Source organism: Chelonoidis abingdonii, chromosome 4 (assembly GCF_003597395.2).
Source record: "Chelonoidis abingdonii isolate Lonesome George chromosome 4, CheloAbing_2.0, whole genome shotgun sequence".
NCBI lineage: Eukaryota > Metazoa > Chordata > Testudines > Testudinidae > Chelonoidis > Chelonoidis abingdonii.
Window position 1 is genome coordinate 119735177 of NC_133772.1, and position 22924 is coordinate 119758100.

Genomic DNA, 22924 nt, shown 5'->3' on the forward strand with positions numbered 1-22924 from the left:
GCTATACGATGCTCCAGAGCCAGGTTCAAGGGCTACTCAGGGCTATTTAAAACCACATAAACCTGGAGTCAGAATGGCATGACGTGACTCCCATCTGGGCTTTTATTGCCCAGCAGGATCAATCTAGTGACAGAAACTACCTTCCCATAGCGGGAGAGAGCAAACACCAGGGTGACACTGCAAATGAAGGAGGACACTGGAAAAAGAGACTTCAGTGGCAGTAGTAATCAAGGGGAAACTGCAACAAGACTCCTTGACCCAGAGTCCTTCCTGAACTGAGCAAGTTGCAAACTGCTCCTATGCTAGGAAAATCATGATAGATTTCTTGCTGCTTTTACAGATCCAGACTAACATGGCTACCCCTTTGATACTTGACTTCATTAGAGAAGCAGATTATATATTCATACAGTCAATAACTTCACCTATTCTCAGGAAAAGGTCTTCCATAGAGCAGGAGACAGCAGGCAAACACCAGACCTCATGTCTACAGGTCAGAGTGCTGAACCCATCTGAAGTAGATCTCATAGTGAAACCCCCTCGCTCCCCAGGAAAAGAGGGAGGGGAAATAACAATATGATAGGGTGCATGAGCCACACACTGGCGAACTACGGGTTAATGAGCAACTCTGGGACCAGAAAGCCCCACCCAGCCTCATCTGCTGGGCATGCTCACAGTGGGGACTGAACTCAAAAGGGAGCATCTCAGCTCAGTCTAGATGGACAGGGCAACGGATCAGTTGTGGGCTTCAAGAACCTGCAGAGAAGGTGCTGGGGCTAGGCCCTACTGCCATTCCATGACAGGCCCTTCACCCACAGAGACCAAGAATGATGGGCTGCAACTGATAGAGGAAAACCCCCTGAAGTGAGATCAGAGAGAACTCCACAGTAAATCCAGATGCAAGCCAGGGGTTCCAGGGGAGGAACTGAAGCCAAAAGTAGGAAGTGGCAGGGAGCAGACCTAAGGCCCCTGGCCACATAGTTGACTACTACTTACAGGACCCTAGGTTGGTGGAGCAAGGAGGGACTGGGTTCCCCTACTCCCAGCCACTGACTCTCACCACTGGGCACTATGGCTGCTGACTCCTGTCACTAGGTGGTGTTGCCAGGTTTGGACTCCAACTGACTGACATCATAAAACAAGGAAATTTGTAAGTAAAACGATCAAAGTAAAACAACTAAGAGAGAAACAGCTATTGCAACAACCTCATGCTCAGAAGCTCCCACAATGCCCAGAGTGTGAGAGTCTTTTTCTCTTAAACACTGTATCCTGGCAGTTATTCCAGCCTAATGCTCTACGAGAGCCCCAAGTTCCAGTGCCTGCTCGACCTGACAGAATGATCTGAGCTGAACAACTCTGTTCTGAATCAGGCAGACCAGGGACTTATATTTGACAAGGTTTTGTTCCAATTCAAAATGAAACCAAATTTTGAGACCTCCCTCAAAAGTTGCTGTGAAATGGAATTGTGTAGTTTTAGTCATGTCAGTCCCAGGAGATTAGAGAGACCAGGTAGGTGAGGTAATAACTTTTATTGCAGCAACTTCTGCTGGTGAGAGAGACGAGCTTTCAGGCGCTAAAGCATGTGTTTCTTACCCAGAGCAGTTGGTCCAATACAAGATATTACCTCAACCACTTTGTCTTTCTTGTTATCTTCCAGTCAGTTCTAATACTGGGTGGAGACAATATGAGACCGGGGAGTCAAGAGAACTAGGTTGTTTTACCAACTTTTTCTCCTATATACTTGCCTTGTGACCTTAGACAAATCACTAAAGACCAAATTTTCAAAAGTGGCCTCTAATTTTAGGTATATCAAAAAAATTTGGGATGTGGGGGAGAGGAGTTCCACAGCTTTAGATGCATGGGATCTGTTTTAGAGAGGTGCTGAGAATCTATAGCTCCCATTGACTTCAACTGAAGTTGTGGATGCCCAGCATTTCTGAACATCAGGCCCATGGTATCTAATGTTGGGCACTCAGACATTGAGGCACTCAAATAGAGACCAGTTTTGAAACTGAGAGCTTTTAGCTCTCTCAACCTCAGGTTCCCACATAATAGGAAGGCTAGAGTTTACAGCCTTCAGCTACTCAGTAAGGCCCCACTCCATCCTAGGGACTGAGCTGTAAACGGGAAGAGGAAGCAGAATGAGAGAGAGAGAAGGGTGGTAAGTTATAGATCTAGTAGGGGCATTTGCTCCCTGAAGCACCTGGAGACAAGCCTAACATGATGAAGAGACTTGAGTGCAAAATGTGAGTTTGGGAGCCCTGAACCTGGGGCCTAATGGAACAATTGTTGTAATGGAATGGTTCCTGTACTATGACTTGATGGCGGTAATGCTTCCTGGCATGAAGTTTATTAAAGGGATATGATATTTACTCAACATGTGCTGGCGTCCCCTTGTCCTGGGCTGTTAACCTGAAACTTATTACTGTTCAACTCGAGAGTGCCACACTGGGCTGCAAGGGATTGGTCAGGGACTGCCAGCACCTTTACACTGTGGAGGGCACTGGAAAAAGGTGTAAGTGACACAAACCAAGATTACCTCTAGATTTACTTAAACTTGCTTAGGGTACGTCTACACTACGGGATTATTCCGATTTTACATAAACCGGTTTTATAAAACAGATTGTATAAAGTCGAGTGCACGCGGCCACACTAAGCACATTAATTCGGCGGTGTGCGTCCATGGTCCGAGGCTAACGTCGATTCCAGAGCGCTGCACGTGGCGTATTCTTTCCTGTAGCTATTCGCATGTTCCGCATTCCTCCCCGCTCCCTTAGAATTCTGGGTTTGAGAGCCCAGTGGCTGATGGGGCAAAAATCTCATATGTCGGGTGTGGTTCTGGTAATTGTCGTCATCATTCTTCCCAGGAAAGCAACGGAGACAATCATTTTGCCCCTTTTCCCTGGATTGCCCTGGCAGATGCATATGCAACGGGACAACCATGGAGCCGTTCGAGCTTTTTTTTTACAGTCACCGTAGTACTGATGCCGGAGACAGAGCGATATCCAACGCTACCAAGCATGCAGCTTCATTTGCTTTGCATGATAGCAGAAGCGGTTACTAGTCGTTCTGTACCGTCTGCTGGCCGGGTAAATTTGGCAATGAGATGATGGTTATCTGTCCCTCGTTACTGCTGCGCTGTCATGGTGCCCTGGCTTAGATCAGCCGGGGGCAAAAGCAAAACTGGGATGGCTCCGAGTCAATCCCTCCTTTATGGTTTCTAAAAATAGAGTCAGTCCTGCCTAGAAATGGGCAAGTGGTACTAGAGAACCAGTTGTCTCCAGAGAACAAGGTGCTCTTGTCAGTCCACAAGAAATATGAGCTACATCCATTCACGAGGGGTGCCCCGCGCAACAACTCACCCGTTGCTTCCTCCTCCCCAACCTCCTGGCTATACCGTGGCAGGTGTCCCCCCCTTTGGTCATGAAAGTTGTAAAGAATGCAGGAAAAGAAACAGAGACTTGTTAGTGAGATAAAATGAGGGGAGGCAGCCTCCTCGGGACTAAGACAGTCCCGGCAGAACATTAAGCGTGCGGGTGAGAGAGCCACAGACATGCTGCTGCTATGAATATTCCAGCAGTACAGAATCTTTCTTACACAGGAAAGGGGAAGGGGCTGTCATAAAAGATACTACGGTTATGTTTCTTTCACCTGTAAGGATTAACAAAGGAACCCAAACACTGACCGGCAGGACCAAATCAGGAGAACCGGATTCCAAAGCTCAGGGAGGATAGTGGGTTCTGTCTTTTGTCTGTCTCTCGGCTATGAGAGGATCTTCTATCTTTAAGCATTCTAATTCAGTTTCCAGTTGTGAGTACAAAGTAGAAAAACAATAGGCTTTTATTGGTTTTTGTTTTGTATTTACATGTCTGTAGTGCTGGAATGTTTAAATTGTATTTCTTTTTGAATAAGGTTGTTTATTCATTTTTCTTTTAAGCATTGACCCTGTATTGTCAACTTGATACAGAGGACTATGTTTATGTGTTTTTCTTCTTTTATATAAGCTTTCTTTTTAAGACCTGTTGAGTTTTCTCTGGGTAGGCTAAGGAACGAAGGGAAGGGAAATTCTCTTTGTGTTAGATCTACGAGGGTGGATCTGAACAGCCTAGGGGAAGCAGGAGGGGGGAGGGGAGATACTTAATCTCGCGGGTTGTGGTTTCAAGGACTTGAAGCTGTACTTCCAGGGGAAGCTCCTGGGAGGGGGTAAGAGGAGAAAGGGGGAGGTTTATTTTCCCTTTGGTTGTAAGACTCAGCATCTGAGTCTTTGGGGATCCCAGGGAATGTTTTGGGAGACCCAAGGGAGTCAGGCCTGGAAATTCCTGGCTGGTGGCAGCGATATCAGATCTAAGCTGGTAATTAAGCTTAGAGGGTTCATGCTAGCTTCTCAGTTATGAACGCTAAGGCTCAAATCTGAGTAGGAAGCTACGACAGGGGTGATGAAGCTCAGCCCACAGTTGCTATGATGAATGACGGTTACCAGCCATTCTGTACATCTACTGGAATGACCGGGAGTCATTCCTATTTTTACCCAGGCACCCCCGGCCCAGCTCACCTGAGGCCAGCCAGGAGCACACCGGGCTGATTGTGCGTACGGATATCAGTCATATTGCACCGTCTGCCACCGGGAGGGGAAAGGAGCCGGATACTTACTCTTCACTGCTGCAGCATCGCGTCTACCAGCAGCTTTCAATAGGCATAGGGTGAAATTGAAAGAAGTCAAGAAACATTTCTTTCCTTTTCTTTCACATGCGGGGGGGAGTAAATCGATGAGCTATTCTGAACCATGCCAGACAATGTGTTTGACCTACAGCATTGGGAGCTCAGCCAAGAACGTAAATACTTTTCGAGACTGCTGTGGATTGTCGGATAGCTGGAGTCCTCAGTACCCCCTCCCTCCATGAGTGTCCATTTGAGTCTCTGCTTCCGTTACGCTTGTCACACAGCACTGTGTAGCCTGGAGATTTTTTTTCAAACTTTGGCATTTCGTCTTCTGTAACGGAGCTTTGATAGAACGATTTGGTTCCCCATACAGCAATCAGATCCAGTATCTCCATACGGTCCATGCTGGAGGTCTTTTTAGATTTGGGACTGCATTGCCACCCGTGCTGATCAGAGCTCCACGCTGTGGCAAACAGGAAATGAAAATCTAAATTTTCGCTTAGGGCTTTTCCTGTTTACCTGGCCACAGCATCCAAGTTCAGATTGCCGTCCAGAGCGGTCACAGTGGTGCACTGTGGGATACCACCCGGAGGCCAATACCGTTGATTTGCGGCCACACTAACCTTAATCCGATATGGTAATACCGATTTTAGCACTACTCCTCTCGTTGAGGAGGAGGACAGAAACCGATTTAAAGAGCCCTTTATATCGATATAAAGGGCCTCGCAGTGTGGACAGGTACAGAGTTAAATCAGTTTAACGCTGCTAAATTTGGTTTAAATGCGTAGTGTAGACCAGGCCTGAGTCTCACCTCCCATGCTATGGGCCAAATTAGAAATACCACATTAATATAAACTATAATAAAATCTTACCTCTGTATGACACCATTCATCCCAAAATATTTCATAATCTGGTCACTAGACAGTTTCACTAAAATGCAGCCATCATCACCAGTGCTCAGGTTGGGGAGGAAAGAACGATGCCCTTCCATGCTCTGCCCAGAAAATAAGCTCCATCCATGTGAATAGCCCTAATGAGACTCCACTCTCAGATTTTTCAGATGTTCAAAACACTTTCATGTGCTGCTTGACTCCACAGGGTCTTTGAGCTTGGTTCCACCTTAGTGGGATTCAAATATGTCCGTTGCCTCTACTAGGCTTCTTGGGCTTGACTACTTCCTGACCTGGGGGGGTGGGAAGGAGGGAGGGAGACGACAAGTGGTGGTATCTACCAAATTCCACTCACTTGTGGCACCAAAATTTACTCTCAGTAAATTGTGCAGATCTGTAACTCTCCATCTCCTTTCTTACAAGAGGAACGAAATAGCTAACAGTATCAATGTTTAAATTATCATCACTGAAATGAATATGGAAATTTGCACCTCTCCAAGCTATTGTCCCAGGCTCTCTGCAGATTCATCCTTCCTTTGGTTACATTCAGCTCACATTTTTTAGGTTTTCTTTATAGTTGTGAAGAAACTTTACTTTTTCTCTTAAATTAATACTGAGATCCTGCAGAACCAGAGAGTGGCTTCAGAGAAGGGTGCACTAGCTGTTTCCAAGACCTGCCAGCATGGGTATACCATGCAACCATGGTAGAGAGGGGGAAAATACTCCCCAAGGACACCAGGTAAACCCTCTACTTTTACAATAGATGCCATGGCTCTTTAGAGTCTCCACAGAGCAGACAGAATATCTCTTTTAAAGTCTTATTCCAAAGAACCCCATGCAGGGTACTCCAATTTATCCTCATCAGAAAGAACAGCTGAGTTAATCCTGCTGGGATATGAACACACGGAACCAGCAAGTGTAGGTATTCAAAACATCATGTTTAAAAAAACTAAGCTGACCTGCTGGTACAGTGTTGCTAATATATCCCAAATTGCTTCTCAATAGGATGTTTTTCAGGAAGATAGTTCTTATTACTTTTTTTGTTGATTACATTGTCCATTGCCTTCAGCAAACACAAAACAATTTGCAGCTGGTCACCAACAGTCTAGTGGCTCTCAGGCAGACATAACCATGCAGGAATTGAAAGATCATTCACCCCACATACATTTCAGGGCAGTATGAGGAATAAGCAGAAGACAATATCTACATATTTCTCTCCCAGGAGGAATATGATCATTGTCTAAGATGATATTTTGCTTCATTAAATTTGGACATTTTGCAATAGTCCCATCAAAATATTTACAATTATTTTTAACTATAGCCTGCCTAGACAAAATGTGATTGATTGTAAGGAGATATTTATATCGCATTCCTTATCCTTTAAGTCTCTGCTTTCAGTCATATACTGACATGGCACCAAAAAGCCAATAATATATTAAATCTGGGGATCTAGTAGCCACCATACAGATACTGCAGTTTTTCCAAATATGCATTAGGTTAGATGCTTATTTCTTACAGGCCTGTGCTCTGAGATCATAAATATGGAGCATAGCTTAACTGAAAAGGGAAGGTTTTAGTTATTGGCAACAGTTCTGTCTCTGTGCCTACGTTGTTTTTCAAAGTATCCATGGACTCATTTCATCCACTATCTATACTGTTCTTTCCACATCCACTGCTCATGTAACATCAGGCCCTGTCCCCTCAGACCTTTTAGGTAATGTTAGCAAATGCCTCTTTCCTTTGTAGCTCTTACCACTTAGAGCAGCCTCCCTGTGTCTCTCCTCTTTAGGTCTCCATCTCTTTTCAAATCTTCTCTTAAAACATAAGCAATATACCCAGACCCAAACTCCTCATCTAAACACTGTTAAACACTAAGAAAGTCTGGCTCTCTAGAAAGGGCTAAACCAAAACCCCAAATACAAAAAGCTCCAAACTGGCCAATATCATATATGGACCTGAAATTTGAGGCTCAGAACTATCTCTATAAAATTACCAAACAAAAACTATACTTATTAGTGGCAGTTAAGATTGTGGCAGGACACTCTCCATCCACCCAAGCCCTCAAAGGAATGGAAATAAGTTAAGGGGAAAGACTTGTGCATTTCTTTCCATCTTCATATGGCTATAAGGATATTAGTAACACACTCCCAACTCTCTAGAAGGTTTTCACATCCATCTCCAACAGCTACCCAAAAGCAATAGATACCCCAGCTTCATCAAACTTGCACTCTCATGCAAGATCTTGACAGTCACTTTGTATCCTTTGTTATTAGTTATTGCAACAGATCAGCACATCTGACCAGCTTGCATTCCAGGCATTTGGGAATTTTTTCTGCCTTAACACTGCTGAGGTTGCGGTCATGATATTCATGAATAACAAAGGTAGTAAATTAATTGAACATCAGTTAAAAGCAGTGAGATTTGAACTAGGGCTGTTGATTAATCACAGTTAACTCACGTGATTAACTCAAATTAATCACAATTTAAAAAATTAATTGCAAGAAATCAGTTTTAATTGCATGGTTAAACAATAGAATACCAATTGAAATTTATTAAATATTTTTTGATTGTTTTTCTACATTTTTCAAATATATTGATTTCAGCTATAACATAGAACACAAAGTGTGCAATGCTCACTTTATATTATTTTTATTACAAATATTTGCACTGTAAAAATGATAAACAAAAGAAATAGTATTTAGCAATTCACCTCATACAAGTACTGTAGTGGAATCTCTTTATCATGAAAGTGTAATTTACAAATGTAGATTTTTTTGTTACACAACTGCTCTCAAAAACAAGACAAGATAAAGCTTTAGAGCCTATAGTCCACTCAGTCCTACTTCTTGTTCAGCCAATCGCTAAGAGAAACAAGTTTGTTTACATTTACAGAGATAATGCTGCCCACTTCTTATTTACAATGTCACTAGAAAGTAAGAATAGGCATTTGCAAGGGATTTTTGTAGCCAGCATGGCAAGGTATTTATGCGCCAGATATGCTAAACATTCGTGTGCCCCTTCATGCTTCGGCCACCATTCCTGCGGACATGCTTCCATGCTGATGATGCTCATTACAAAAATAATATGTTAATAAAATTTGCTGCTGAACTCCTTGGGGGGATTTGTATGTCTCTGGTTCTGTTTTACCCACATTCTGCCATATATTTCATGTTATAGTAGTCTCAGATGGTGACTCAGCACGTTAGTTTTAAGAACACTTTCACTGCATATTTGACAAAACGCAGAGACCAATGTGAGATTTGTAACTATCTTTAGAGCACTTGACCTGATGTTTAAGAATCTGAAGTGCCTTCCAAAATCTGAGAGGGATGAGGTGTGGAGCATGCTTTCAGAAATCTTAAAAGAGTAACACTCCAATGCAGAAACTACAGAACCCGAACCACCAAAAAGAAAATCAACCTTCTGCTGGTGGCATCTGACTCAGATGATGAAAATGAAACATGTGTCGGTCCCGCACTGCCTTTGGATTGTTATCAGCAGAATCCACCATCAGCATGGATCATGTTCTCTGAATGGTGGTTGAAGCACGAAGGGACATATGAATCTGGCATGTAAATTCTGTGACACAGGCTAAATGGTTGCCAGCAAAACCCGTTCTCACTTTCAGGTGACATGTGAAAAGAAGCGGGCAACATTACCTCTTGCAAATGTAAACAAACTTGTTTGCCTGAGCAATTGGCTGAACAAGAAATAGGACTGAGTAGACTTGTGTGAGTGAATTGAAAAATATAAACAAAAGAAATACTGTTTCTTACAGTGCAAATATTCATAACAAAAATATAAAGTGGGCACTGGACACTTTGTATTCTGCATGGTAATTGAAATCAATTATTTTGTGTCATAAACAGATGGTTAAGGGTTAATGCTCTTTTTACCTGTAAAGGGTTAAAAGTTCACTAGCCTAGCTAACACCTGACCAGAGGAACCAATGGATGTTTAAAAGGAAGGAGGGAAGTTTTCCTTGTTGAGAGTTTCAGTTTCAGCCAGAGTGAAAAGATCAGGAACCAACCTCTTATCAGAGTAGTAAGTTTTAGAAAGGGATAAATAGGTTAGTTTATTTTCTTTTGTAACTTGTCTTGGTACCATAGGGAATTACAAAAATTGGGTATTTAAGTATTTTGATTTGTGTAACTAAATTTGTGCCCAGGGAACAATCCTCTGTGTTTTGAATCTGTTGTCTGTGAGAGTAAGCTGGTATGCTAATCTCTCCCAGAGGGTTTTCTTCACTTTCTTTTCTTTAATTAAAAAGCCTTTTTTCTTTAATACTGATTGATTTTTCCCCTTTTTTTTTTTTTTTGATCCAAAGGGATTGGATCTGGACTCACCAGGGATTGGTGGGGGGAAAGGAGGCAGGATGGTTAATTTCTCCTTGTTTTAAGATCCAAGGGGTTTGGATCTGTGTTCACCAGGGAATTGGTGAAGTCCCTCAAGGCAACCCAGGGAGGGGAAAGTTTTAGGGAGACAGGGAGTGCTCCAGACGCTGAAATTCTGGATGGTGGCAGAGTTACCAGATCTAAGCTTGTAATTAAGCTTAGAAGTGTCCATGCAGGTCCCCACATCTGTACCCTAAAGTTCAGAGTGGGGAAGGAACCTTGACAATTTGAAAATGTAGAAAACTTCCAAAAATATTTAAATAAATGGTATTCTATTATTGTTTAACAGTGCAATTAATCACAATTTTTTAAATCACTTGACATCCCTAATTTGAACTCCTAGACACCACATTCCTAACTTATGGAACTGTCTCATAGGTACAGCAGTATTTATCAAGGGCTGAGCTCACTTAGTTTGTGTTGTTTCCTGGGAGTGACTGACGGCTTTTGCACCACAGCAGATTTGTTATCAAATTCAGTGGCTTGGCCTTGACACACATGTTCCATTACGGTTAATATGTTATAACATACACTCTAGACAAATACTAGCAGTGAGGAGTAACAAGGTAGACAAAGGCCAGGTCCCAAGACAAGCATGTTAAATTTCTTGCAAAAGGGATACAAAGAACAATGAGACAATCCAGTGAAAAAGTTGCCAAAAGTTGTGATTTTAAATCTTATTGTTTGCTGTATCAATACATTTGTTCATCAAACCCCCATGAAAATTTCAAATATTACTCAATGCATATAGTCTGTTTTGGTTTTTCCCATTTCATTGAGATTTTTACAAAATAAAGGTTTAAAGGTCCTACTAAACTAAACTCTGTAATGTGTCTGTCTCTCTCACTTAAGCCTCTTAATTTCTCTCTCTGTTATTGGTCTTACAACTCAGTATTTTATTCACATATAATGTTGTGAACCTTTATTTTCTGTCATTTACACCAGGCAACTCTTTATTATTTAAAGCATTTGAGGGCAGTTTGTAATCTGCAATTTTGATGGTATGCAGAATGAGGGACCAATGCTGCTCCCGTTGAGAAAATGGTAACAACTATTGATCTGATCAGGAGCTGGACTGAGCTCTAAAGTCATATTGTCAAGTATTTGCATACTTCTGCTTTAAGCTAGCATAGTTGGACACTTCATCAGCACAATACATCTGTAAGAGGTCTCTGACTCACTGGTGTGGCACCTCCTGCTGGTTCCCTCAGGAATTAGCTCCTCCACCTCAGAATACCCCCTGCTGGCCAGTGTCTCAACTGCCACAGGCCCAGCATCCCTCCCAGACCCCGGTGCCCTCTTATCTTGGGGTGCTGCCCCACAGCAGCACCCCCACACTCTGGGTCTCCCCTCCCAAGGGAACCCCCTCCCCCTATGCCCACCTTTCCTTAGGGGCTATTGCCATTCATCATCTAGCCCCCTTTCATTGGGGGTAAACTGCAGTCTGTAGTGGCCACTCATCATTGGCAAGGGGGTTGAACCTGCTGCCCTTCTAGGCCCAGCTGTCTCTCTGCAGCCCCAGTATCTCCTTTGGCTTTCAGCAAGGCCTCAGCCTGAGGACTTACCAGGCCAGAGCTCCCGAACTCTGCCTACCCTTCCCCAGCACTGCTCTGTTTCAGATGCCCTGTGCTCCCAGACAGCTAAGTCCCTCCCACTCCAAGGCTAGAGTGAGACTCTCACAGCTCCCGACTCCCAGCCCTTATCAGGCCCAGCTGTGTCCAGCTACTCAGCCACCCTCCTTCAGCTGCTCTCACTCCTTTTATCTCAGGAGTGGGGTAACTGCCCAGCTACAACATCCCACACACTGACTAGAATAAACACACAAACTTCCTCAGATTCTCAGTGAATCAAGAGCTGCCTCTCTACATGTGATTTTACATATCTTTCATCTACAGCAGAGACCCAAAAGCTAACTTCAGCACTCAGCGATGGCATTGTATGGATTTGTAACATTGTCTGGGGGACTTTCAGTCCAAATGCCAATTAATGGATTACTCTCATCTACATGTGGCAAAAATTAAGGATAATATTCTTCATTTACATGGTAATCCCTATGGACAATTCCACTGTTCTCCGTGTCTCCTAGGCTCACAGCCCCAGAGTCACTTTTGATTCCTATTTTCCCTAGTATCCAGTCTGTGATTAAGTCCTATTTTTCCTCTTCATTTTAACTAACATTAACCCTTTCCTCACTATCCCCATTGTGAAAATGGACCCTGACCAAGCCTTGGTCACCTCTCCACTTCATTACTGTTGTTTTCTCCTCTCTGGTCTGCCCATTACTTCCTCCTCCAGCCTATCCTAAAAGGTGCTGATACTGTTATCTTCTTCTCCTGCTGATCAATCTCATCAACCTCTCTTTCAACTCCTTTTTTGGCTTCCTGTCTGTTACCACATCACATTCAAGCTCCTCATCTGCAAGGCCCTATGTAATCTTGCCTCCACATGTATCACTGCTGTCACTTCCTCATTCTCCCTCATTTGTTTCCTAAATATCTTCTAATCCTATCACTTTACTGCTCCTTTCATCCTCTCTCCTCACTATTGCTTTTGCACCTTTGCTCACATAGTCCTCTATATTTGCAATAGCCTCTTCCCTGTGTAACTCTCTCCTCCCTCAGCTCCCTCCATAAAATGCACGTCTTCCAGGAATTCTGCAATCCACATTGATCAAGTATAATACAGTGTTGGGTTATCTGCTGTGATTACAACCACCACAACCACTACAAGAAAAAAGAGGCAAATATTTGTAATGCAAATAATAAGCTGTATATGCCCAACTGCCCTCTTCTGGTTAGATCCAAAACTGTTCAACTAGGTGTCATGGGTTCAATTCTGTGATGCTGACAGCAATTTTCCCTTAGCTCAGGCACTAGCATCATGAATTTCTAGAGCAGGAGGATCTAAGTCTGTGACTCTAAGCACTCCTGTGTTCAACACTATTGCAATGTGCCTCGTGAGGTATAATTTAAAAACTAATAACTCACTGATCAATATTATTCTTGTGTGATGTATGTATGTTATGTAGTAAGAGTCATGGATATATGCTGAAATTACTACTAAAGAGTGTTTAAACCAGGTATGTTGGGGGGTGTTTGTAAACAGGTCTGCCCTAGACAAAGGAATGTATATTTGATTCCCTGACCAGCTTGGTCTTCAGGCAAAGTCAATGAAGGTCCATTTTTTTATATAGTAGGTAAACAAAGCTATTAAGCTAACAAGTGGGAGAAGAAAGAGCACAGAGCTCCTTCACCACCAGACTCCATGTTGCCTTCCTCACAGGTTAGGTGAACCAGCTCAGTGCTGTGTTTAAATGGAAGGATTCAGTTAATAAATTGATGTGCTTTTGTGTCTTTAACAGAATAAACAAGCCAGTCCAGGAGAAGGCTATGCATTGGAGAACACTTGATTTTGGGGAAATTTGGGAGTGTGTGTGTGTTGAGGTCACCTTGGTGGTTGTAACCAAGGCTGGTGGAAGCTGCTGTGGGGCCACAGGCAGGTTATTTGGGTCAGAGCTGCTGAACCAGGGCTGTCTAGCACACAGACACTTCAGGGTGTGACCTGTATGCTTGTAGGCTGGTTGTGAGTGTCCAGCCTGGGTGCTCCAGCAGCAAAGCATTGCAAGGCACCCAGGGTTGCAGGACAAGAAGGGACACAAGCCCTTACTGGTCTGGATTGTACCCTGAACCTATAAGAGTTCTAGCCCTACTAGCATCAGGATATTCTGAATGGCCAGGATATATAGCACAGTAACAATAGGGAAGCCCTAAGTGGTCATGTGCTTGTTATATCTGTCTATCTAGAACTTCCTGCTCATTCAGATGCTGGATCTGCTGTTTGACTCTGAAGTTATAGTCAACAATTTTTTCTCTCTCTCCTAATGCATATTACAGGCAGTTAGTGTGCTGGCTTCTATTATGTCTTCAGAAGAAATGGCAAATACTATCATGGAGTACTAAACACCCAAAAAGAAGCTCATGGAAAACCAAACATATGTAAACCAAGGTAATGGGATCACAGCTGTAGACTGAACACTGGCTGTGTTTGACACAAGCACAGATAAGAAAAACCCACTCAAAGCCAGATGTGCATACATATTCAGCTGCAACAAGAAAAAACTGTATTTACAGCATAAATTGTAATGTCTTCTACCGTTAATCCTATTTCCCTTACTAATACAAGTTGTGCCATTGAATTTAATGAACTTGTTCACATGAGCAAGGCAAATAGGACTGTACCCATCATCAGCCTCCTCTTTTGAGACACTTTCTTCAAAGGGCAGAACTGAACCTCTGCATTCTATGCAGCTTCATTGTAAAAGTAGTTTGCTTAAAACTTCACCACCTTACTTGTAACACCTGTAGTCCATGTTATAATATGTAAGTTTTATTTTACAACTGTAGAAATGCCTCCTCTGAACTTACGAACTCAAGCAGGAGGAGTGTTTCTGCTACCCATCAAGGAGGACTATGAAAACTAAATGAGCCATTGTAAAGCACTATGACACAAAGACTGGGCTCATGGCCCTCTCACACCCGTAAAGGTGCAATATGAAAAGAAGCTTGTCTCATCAACTTGAATTCTGGAAGAAGGCAATAAAGATAGCTGCATGAAAATTCTTCATCTCTTTGTTGTCTGTGATCTCACAGAGCTGGAGCTAGGAAACAAAAACAGAGATCCCTAGGGTCAATCCTGGACCATATAAAAGACATTTGGTGCCGAAAGATTACTACATCTCTGTCACCTTTTGGAATCATAGACTGTAACTCATTTGTGTGTATATGTTGCCTGCTTTAACCTGCAAAAAACTCTTTTTTTCCTAGTTAATAAGCCTTTGGTTAGTATACTATAGGATTGGCTACCAGAGTTGTCTTTGGTGTTAGACCTAAGGTACAAATTGATCTGGGATAAGTGAATGGTCTCTTGTGACTGGAAGCAACCTGAATATTTTGTGATCTTTGGCATAAGTGACCATTTAGCACTAATTCCAGCTTGCCTCAGTGGCCAGACAGACTGGAATGCCCCAGGGGACTGTCTGTAACTCCACAGTAAGACTAATACAGTGCTTCATGAGTTCACTGCTCTAATCTCTATAGAGATCACTCGGCTTCTTGATTTATTACTGAGTTGTAGTCTCCCAACTACATGAACTACTCTTACACAAAAATTACATTTGTGAGAGAACCCAAGGAGTTACACTATAGCTTCAGTGGATTCAGCATGCCAAAAAGTTGCATTGGAACTGCACATATAACCTGATGGTATGGCTACACTTGCAACTTCAAAGCACTGCAGCGCTTTGAAGTGCGAGTTTGGTCGCAGCGCCAGCACTGGGAGAGCTCCCAGCGCTGCACGTACTCCACATCCTCTATGGGTGTAGCTTGCAGCACTGGGAGCCGCGCTCCCAGCACTGTGGCACTGTTTACTCTGAGGCTTTACAGCGCTGTATGTTGCAGCGCTCAGGGGGGTGTTTTTTTCACACCCCTGAGCGCGAAAGTTGCAGCGCTGTAAAGCGCCAGTGTAGCCATGGCCATTTCAAAGGGCTTTTACAATCCCTGTCATTTGAATGTATATTATAGTTTCACTATATTTCTCTGTGCAAAGGAAGCTGGGCAGTCTAATGACTGCACAATGTGCTACCAGCTCCATGGTCAAGATTGAGCTTGGCCTTCTGACTACAAGAAGCATCACATAGGAAACACATGCTTCCCCTGGAGGGGGCAGAGAACCTTGCATCACTCTGCAGGGTATCAGCAATTCAGGGATGTGTTTGGGGTGGGTTTTGAAAGGAGTTACATCCAGCCCTCTTCAGCCTGAAGGACATTCCCCCCTTAGAAGGTGAGGAAAAGGGGGGATCCTCTGTGCTTAGAGGAAAATTACTTTGGAGCATTAAAATTGATACCTGAAAGGAGCACTGACAAGTCAAATTTGGTTCCTGTTTTAGATTTGGTTAACAAAACTGTCTTTTACCAGATCTAAATCAATACAAATGTTCCTATGGAAATATTTTTTTTCAGTTATTCCAATGGAAACTTGTTTTAAACAGACATTGCCTTGCAGTGTCTGTTAATTATTAATAATAATAATTTTGTTGAGGTAGCACTCAATGGGATCAGAAACCTGTTGTGTTGCTCTTTTGAAAAATGTATATGGAAAATACAGTCTCTTGTTAAAATAGGAGTTTACAATCTAACTTAAAAAAGGTACAACAAGTACGTGTAACAAACAGGAGGAATGGGGGAGGGAAGATGAGAATCGCAACTATAAGGATAAGTATCTGCAAAAGCTAGCTAGATGTGCAACTTGATGGTCTAAGACATTTACATGTGTGTGGTGTGAGACCCATCACCTGACTTGCCACTGATTTCAGTGAGCATTGGATCAGGCCCTTGATTGCCCAAAATGAGAGCAGCATGTGGTAATCAATCAAGTACTATCAGTAATAGGTAACAGATGTTTTACAAAGCCAAGATGAATAATTTAAAAAAAAAAAAAGTGAAGCCAAATAGTTAGAAGAGCCAAGTTCCTGCTGAAGTCAGTGGGCCAAATTCTCACTGACACTAAGGGCCCAATCCTGAAGTACCTACTTTTTTTAATTCATTCTTCACATGATTTATGTTTCCTTATTTTATAGCAAGAACAGCCATACTGGGTCAGACCAATGGTCCATCTAGCCCGGTATCCTGTCTTCTGACAGTGACCAGATGCTTCAGAGGAAATTAACAGAACAGAGCAATTATCAAGTGATCCATCCCCTGTTGTCCAATCCCGGCATGTGGTAGTCCAAGATTTAAGGAAACCCAGGGCATGGGGTTGCATCCCTGACCATTTTTGTTAATCACCATTGAGGGATCTATCTTCCATGAATTTATCTAATTCTTTTTTGAACCCTGTCATAGTTTTGGCCTCCACAACATCCCCTGTCAACAAGTTCCACAGGTTGACTATGCATTGTGTGAAGAAGTACTTCCTTTTGTCTGTTTTAAACCTGCTGCCTATTAATGTAATTGCGTGACCACAGGTTCTCATGTTATATGGAGTAAATCACTCTTCCTTATTTGCTTTTGCCACACCATTCATGATCTTATAGACCTCTATCATATCCCCTGTTAGTCATCCTTTTTTCCAAGCTGAAAAGTCCCAGTCTTTTTCCTCTCCCCTCATATGGAAGCTGTTCCATACCCCTACTCATTTTTGTTACCCTACTTTGTACTTTTTCCAGTTCTAATCTATCCTTTTTGAGATGGGATGACAAGAACTACATGCAATGTTCATAGTGTGGGCGTACCATGGATTTTTATAGTGATATTATTATATTTAGTGTTGTATTATCTATCCATTTTCTAATGGTTCCTAACATTGTGTTAGCTTTTTTGACTGCTGCTGCATGTTGAGCAGATGTTTTCAATGAACTATCCACAATGACTTCAAGATCTCTCGAGTGGTAACAGCTAATTTAAACTCCATCATTTTGTAAATATAATTGGAATTGTGTTTTCCAGTGCGCATTGCTTTGCATTTATCAACATTTAATTTCATTGGCCATTTTGTTGCCCAGTCACAGTTCTGAGAGATCCTTTTGCAGCTCTTCACAGTCTGCCTGGGACTTCACTCTCTTCAGTAGTTTTGTATCATCTGCCACCTCAGTGTTTACTTCTTTTTCCAGATGATTTATGAATATGTTGAACAGCACTGGTCCCAGTACAGACCCCTGGAGGACTCCGCTATTTACTTCTCCCCATTGTAAAATCTAACCATTTCTTCCTACCCTTTTCTTCCTATCTTTTAACCAGTTACTGATCCATGAGAAGACCTTCCCTCTTATTCCATGACTGCTTGTTTTGCTTAAGAGCCTGTGGCGAAGGACCTGTCAAAGGCTTTCTGAAAGTCCAAGTACACTATATTCACTGGATCACCCTTGTCCATGTTTGTTGACCTCCTCAAAGGATTCTAATATTTCCCTTTACAAAAGCCATGTTGATTCTTCCCCAGCAAATAGTGTTCATGAAGGTGTCTGATATGTTCATTACTGTGAATTTTAAGGCTCCCTACAAGTGCCAGGCTATTTAAATCCTGGAATGCTGGACGGAGTTCCTCAAAGCAACAAAAGGGCCATTCCCAGAACTTAAGTGATTACTGGGGCCAAAATGTTAAAAGCCAGACAGAGGCATGAAGGTGCAGCCTGGGCAGTGACAGCACAAATATCCCGCACCGTACTACCATTATGTAGCAACCCTCCCCTGGAAGTATCACCTGGAGGAGCAAATGTCTGATTCAGTTTCCATGATCCATTCCTTCCTTGGACTTATGGCTGAGAAACTGAACAGCCTCCCATTTGCTGTCTGCTAAACACCTGCTTTCTCTTCCATCAATTTCCACCTGTATACCCTGTATACCCTTTCAGACAGTCTTTTCATGGTACATTGGTTTGGGGCCAGGGGTGTTTGTTGTGTGGACTGAGAACACCAATTTCATATAAGCCCAAAAAAGAGCCATTAGATGGTAATTTATTTACCTATCTAAATATTTGCAGTGCAACCAGTGCTGTGGTATCTGAACACTAATTCATTTAAGTCATTAATATCTTGACCTGGATTCAAACCAGCATCCCCAACAGTCCCCTGATTCATGCAATCCTCCATTACAAGATCTTTGGCCTTTGGAAGATATATGTCATTTCTGGAAAACATCATCTGGGATCATTTGTTACAAAATTATTTTGAGAATAACTGTATGTTTGTAAATATAATGCTCATCACCCACATTATAGCACGTTACATCTTCCAATTGCTGGCTTGCTAGCAAAGAAACATAAATGGGTGTACTTCAGATATTGTACAGCTATAAAGGTATTTATGTACCTGCTTGCCACTTTTGGCCTCTAAAACATTTAGGCACCACTGAGATCCTCAGAATCCCTGCACAGCTGCCACCTAATGCTGTGGGTGCCTAAATTCCCTAAATGCCTCAGTTTCTGTAGGTAGGCATGTGTGAAACTGCTTAAATCCTGATGCTGCCAAGCCACTTGGTGCCTGGTCTCACAACTAAACCCTGGTGGAAATCTCAGTCTACGCATTCCTTCTCGATCCCTCGCCGCTGATCTCATCTGTGGGGCCCAATCTGGCAGGTGTTCTCTAAGCATGCCTACTGGATCAGGCCTCATACAAAAGATGTCAGTGGGCACACAAATCAGGAATAATACCCTAGAGGTCATAGTACTCACCTGGGATGTGGGAGATCTGTTTCAAGTTCCCCCCTCTGCCTGACTGGAGCAGGGTCTTGAACCCAGTGTCCCCATCTCTAATGTGATTGCCCAAGTCCTCCCTATGCTATTGAGTATTCTGGGGTGGGTCTCTCAGTCTCTTCTATTGAAATGGTTCCACTTCATATAACTAATTAAATATTCATTGAGCTAGCAAGAGATTGGGCACTCACCTGGAATGTGGGAGACCCAAGTTCAAGCCCCTGCTCCAAATGAAGCTGAGCAGGGATCTGAAAGCAGAGCTCTCATATCCCAGATGAGCTCCCTGGCCACTGGGCTGATGGCTGTAATGGGAGCTCACTCTCTCTGATTTCTAATGAGAAAAGACAGACCTGGTTTTGGCACTTAACTCCAGGACAGGGTTCAAAGCTGTGAATGCTGAGTGGAGATTGGTGCCTAAACTACTCTCCATGCCATCTCCTATTGGCTAATTTAGGCTCCTGGCTTCAGGAAATCCCATTTTGAGCATATAACCCTCTTCATGCATCATACAGGAGCCTGGGCACCCAGCTCAAGGCTGAGGATTTAATTGGGCAGCAGGCACATAAAAGTTAGGTGTTGTGATGCCTAAATCGCTTTGTGGATCTAACCCCAAGTGAGTACAATATTCTGGTTAAATTCATGCTAGACAAAACTGTGGTCCCAATGGGTTATGTGTCTGACAACCAGAACAAGGCATATTGTACTGACATGCATTTAAATGCAGCTAGATATATGAAGCTATTTACTGATGGAACACCAATCACCTGTTTTAATAGTTAAGATCTCTTAATCCCTTTCACAGCCTTCTTATTGACAGATTTTCACATGTGGATCTTTAAAGTATGTTTACACCGCAGCTGGGAATGTGCTTCCCAGTGTAAGTAGACAGACGTGCTAAAAATAGCATTGTGGCTGCAGGGGCATCTCAAGCTAGCCACCTGAGTATGTACCCGGCAGGTCAGGCAGGTCCCATAACTAGCCAGAATTACTGCCCATGCTGCCACGGCCACACTGCTATTTTTAGTGCCCTCGCTCAAGCAAAGCTAGCGCATGTCTGTCTACCCAAGCTGGGAAGCATGCCCCCAGATGCTGTGTAGACATATCCTAAAAAGTGCTATCTTTAACTCCACAAACATTATGGTAGTCAAAGACTTGCCTTTCTTTTGCATATATATGCATGCAGATCACCAAATGGGTAGCATCTATCTGTGACTGAGTGGGTGTGGTGATCTCTCTTATTGGGCCAACTTCTGTTGGTGAGAGAGACAAGCTTATGAGTTTACACAAAGCTCTTCTTCAGGTTTGGGAAAGGTACCCAGAGTGTCACAGCTAAATACAAGATCAAACAGATAGTTTAGTCTCATAGTTTACCATATCATAGTTTAGGGTACCTAGAGCTTTTGTATGGGCAGTTTTTATTTTATCTTCTTTTCAAAATTGAACCCTATGGACTCAGACTTGCATCCTTTATTCACATGATTAGTTCTTCAAAGGGACTATTCAACAGAGTGCATGTTATGGGAGTACTCATGTAAAGGTTACAGGATTGGAGCCAAGAAGTTTTCCCCTACTAATATTATCCTTCAGGGGGCTAACATTTATCTATTTCCTGTGTTTGTCATAAAGCTGTAAATTAACATGCCTTTTTTGCTTACTTCCTTGTTATACATCAGCATCCTTGAGGCCTGACTGATGTTTGTACAGTTGGGGGAAATAATAGGCCCAGTCCTGCAGTCCTTACTAGGGATTCAACTCAGGAGGGAAGAAACACATTGTCTGTGCTGACTGGTGTTCACCCGATTTGGCAAACAGAGTTTGGATGCAAGTGGTGAGTTGTGACCAACTCCTTGTTGGAAAGACCCATGCCCCCAGAGCTGACTGCCAGATAATGGAGCTGTATACAGGGTGCCATCATAATAGCACCGTTCCACAATTTCATGTGTGATTTTTTTGTTGATTTTTTTTCAGGTTTTTGGTGCAATTTCCAGTGAGATCAAATTCAAAAAAAGGAGACAGCAGCAAATAAACAACAACCAAAGATGCTGTTACACTCGTTCTACAAGTGCTTATGCTGCCAAATTCTGCCTTTCAGAACACCTGATGCCATATAAACACGGACTTATTGAGATAAAATATTTTAAGAGATACTGATGCTCACATTCCTGTTGTGAACCACAGGGTGGGTTTTTATGTGTTTATTTCAGCTTTCACCATATTAAGCAGGTAACAGTGCTTAAACTAAAGCTTAATGTTCTATTATTCAGAAACTACATCACTTTTCAGCCTGAGGATATTGATCTCATTTTGGTTGGTCTGAACTAGGAGAAATGTTTTGAATGTCCCATTTTGTAGCTAAGCAGGGTAGGGTGGCAGAGAATCAAAACCAGACCCGCCGAAGAAAGACCAATAATCCAAGTCTATGCCATCCTTTCAGAGTTCCTCTGAGCGCTATTAAACAGCTACTGACTGCAAACCTGGATTTAAGGCTTCAACTTGTTCAGATCCTCTAGTGATCATTTATAGAGAGATTGGACGTCAGTATGCTAATGATTAGGACCGTTTCAGTCACTTAGCCAATAGATCGTATACTAAGCGCCTCGGGCGCTGAAAGTATTTAAAAAGAAACCCACACACACAACTTGGATCGTTTTACAGCAAACCACCGCACTGGCGTAGACATATTCCCCACCCCCCACCACACCAACACGCTGAAAAACTAAGTGTAGAGTTAATCAATCTACCAGCTTCTGCTGATCGATTGTTAATAGGATGGATTCAGGCATAGAAAAGTCCCTCTGGGCCCCATTATTTAACATGCCTTTCCTGCTGCCCACTCTATAGGGCATATTGCAGTAGCCTTTTACCCCCAGCTGCCTGCCAAGAGACATTCTCCACCGAGGACACCAAAGCCAGACGTCACCTCTGTGTCCACCCTATACGCCACCCATGTACTAGAGACAATGATCACCAGAAACAACAAAGGAGCCACGCATAAAACAAAACAAACAATGCACCAATGCGGTGAACCCAGCCATCCCAGACTAGTTTGCAATGGAAATACTAAAATACTGGGGGGAGGGAGAGAGGGGGTATAGGTCACATCGGGGGAAAAAAAGATTTCTCTCGCTTCTCCTTCCCCCAGACCCTAGTAACATTTCCGAGCTTCAAGACACCGGTGAGACTAAATGAGAGACTGAGCAGTGCACATGGGGAGCAAGCTGTAAAGAAGCACCTACTCCAATTCCGAGCCAAACACTTTCCTCCCAGCCACACGCAGGAGGAATAATAATACCAGCAAGAATTATAAAGTCAGGAACACTAACCTTGAGGATCCCAGTTCACCTGTTTCCTTGGAGTCTCGATTGGAAATTTCATCGCTTCTTTTGCACAGGGAGGGAAAGGAATTAAATAAATTTCCCAACCTTCCTGTCTCGGTGCTGCAGTCAAACAAATTAATTTCAAATGATGGGCAGTCCGCGCCGTTCGACTGAGGGAAACCGGTGGTTGCCAAGCAAAGAAACATACAAATACAAGAGGGAAGGTGGAAAGAGGGAATGGAGGTTTTAGGGTTGGAGAGTAAAGTGGAGGAGGGAAACACCCAGACTGGAGAAGGGGGGAATAAAGTGAGAGGGGCTCTGAGTGAAAGAGGAAATACAGGGGCTGCACTGAGATGGGGCGTCAGAGCCTAGGTGTTGTTCGCTCCCGCGCGGGGTCCTTCAGCAGCTGGCTCGCCCAGTCCG

The 22924-nt window shown here is 43.0% G+C and overlaps 1 protein-coding gene across 1 annotated transcript in view; it reads right to left on the bottom strand.

Moving 5' to 3' along the window:
• Window positions 1–22588, bottom strand: part of KCNK10 (potassium two pore domain channel subfamily K member 10) — a 109681-nt gene extending 87093 nt beyond the window's left edge. Inside the window, exon 1 of the mRNA XM_032774222.2 lies at window positions 22508–22588. Coding sequence (XP_032630113.1) covers window positions 22508–22559 — 52 coding nt within the window. The 5' untranslated portion in view covers window positions 22560–22588. The remainder of the gene's footprint in view (window positions 1–22507) is intronic.
• Between the last annotated feature and the right edge of the window lie 336 nt (window positions 22589–22924).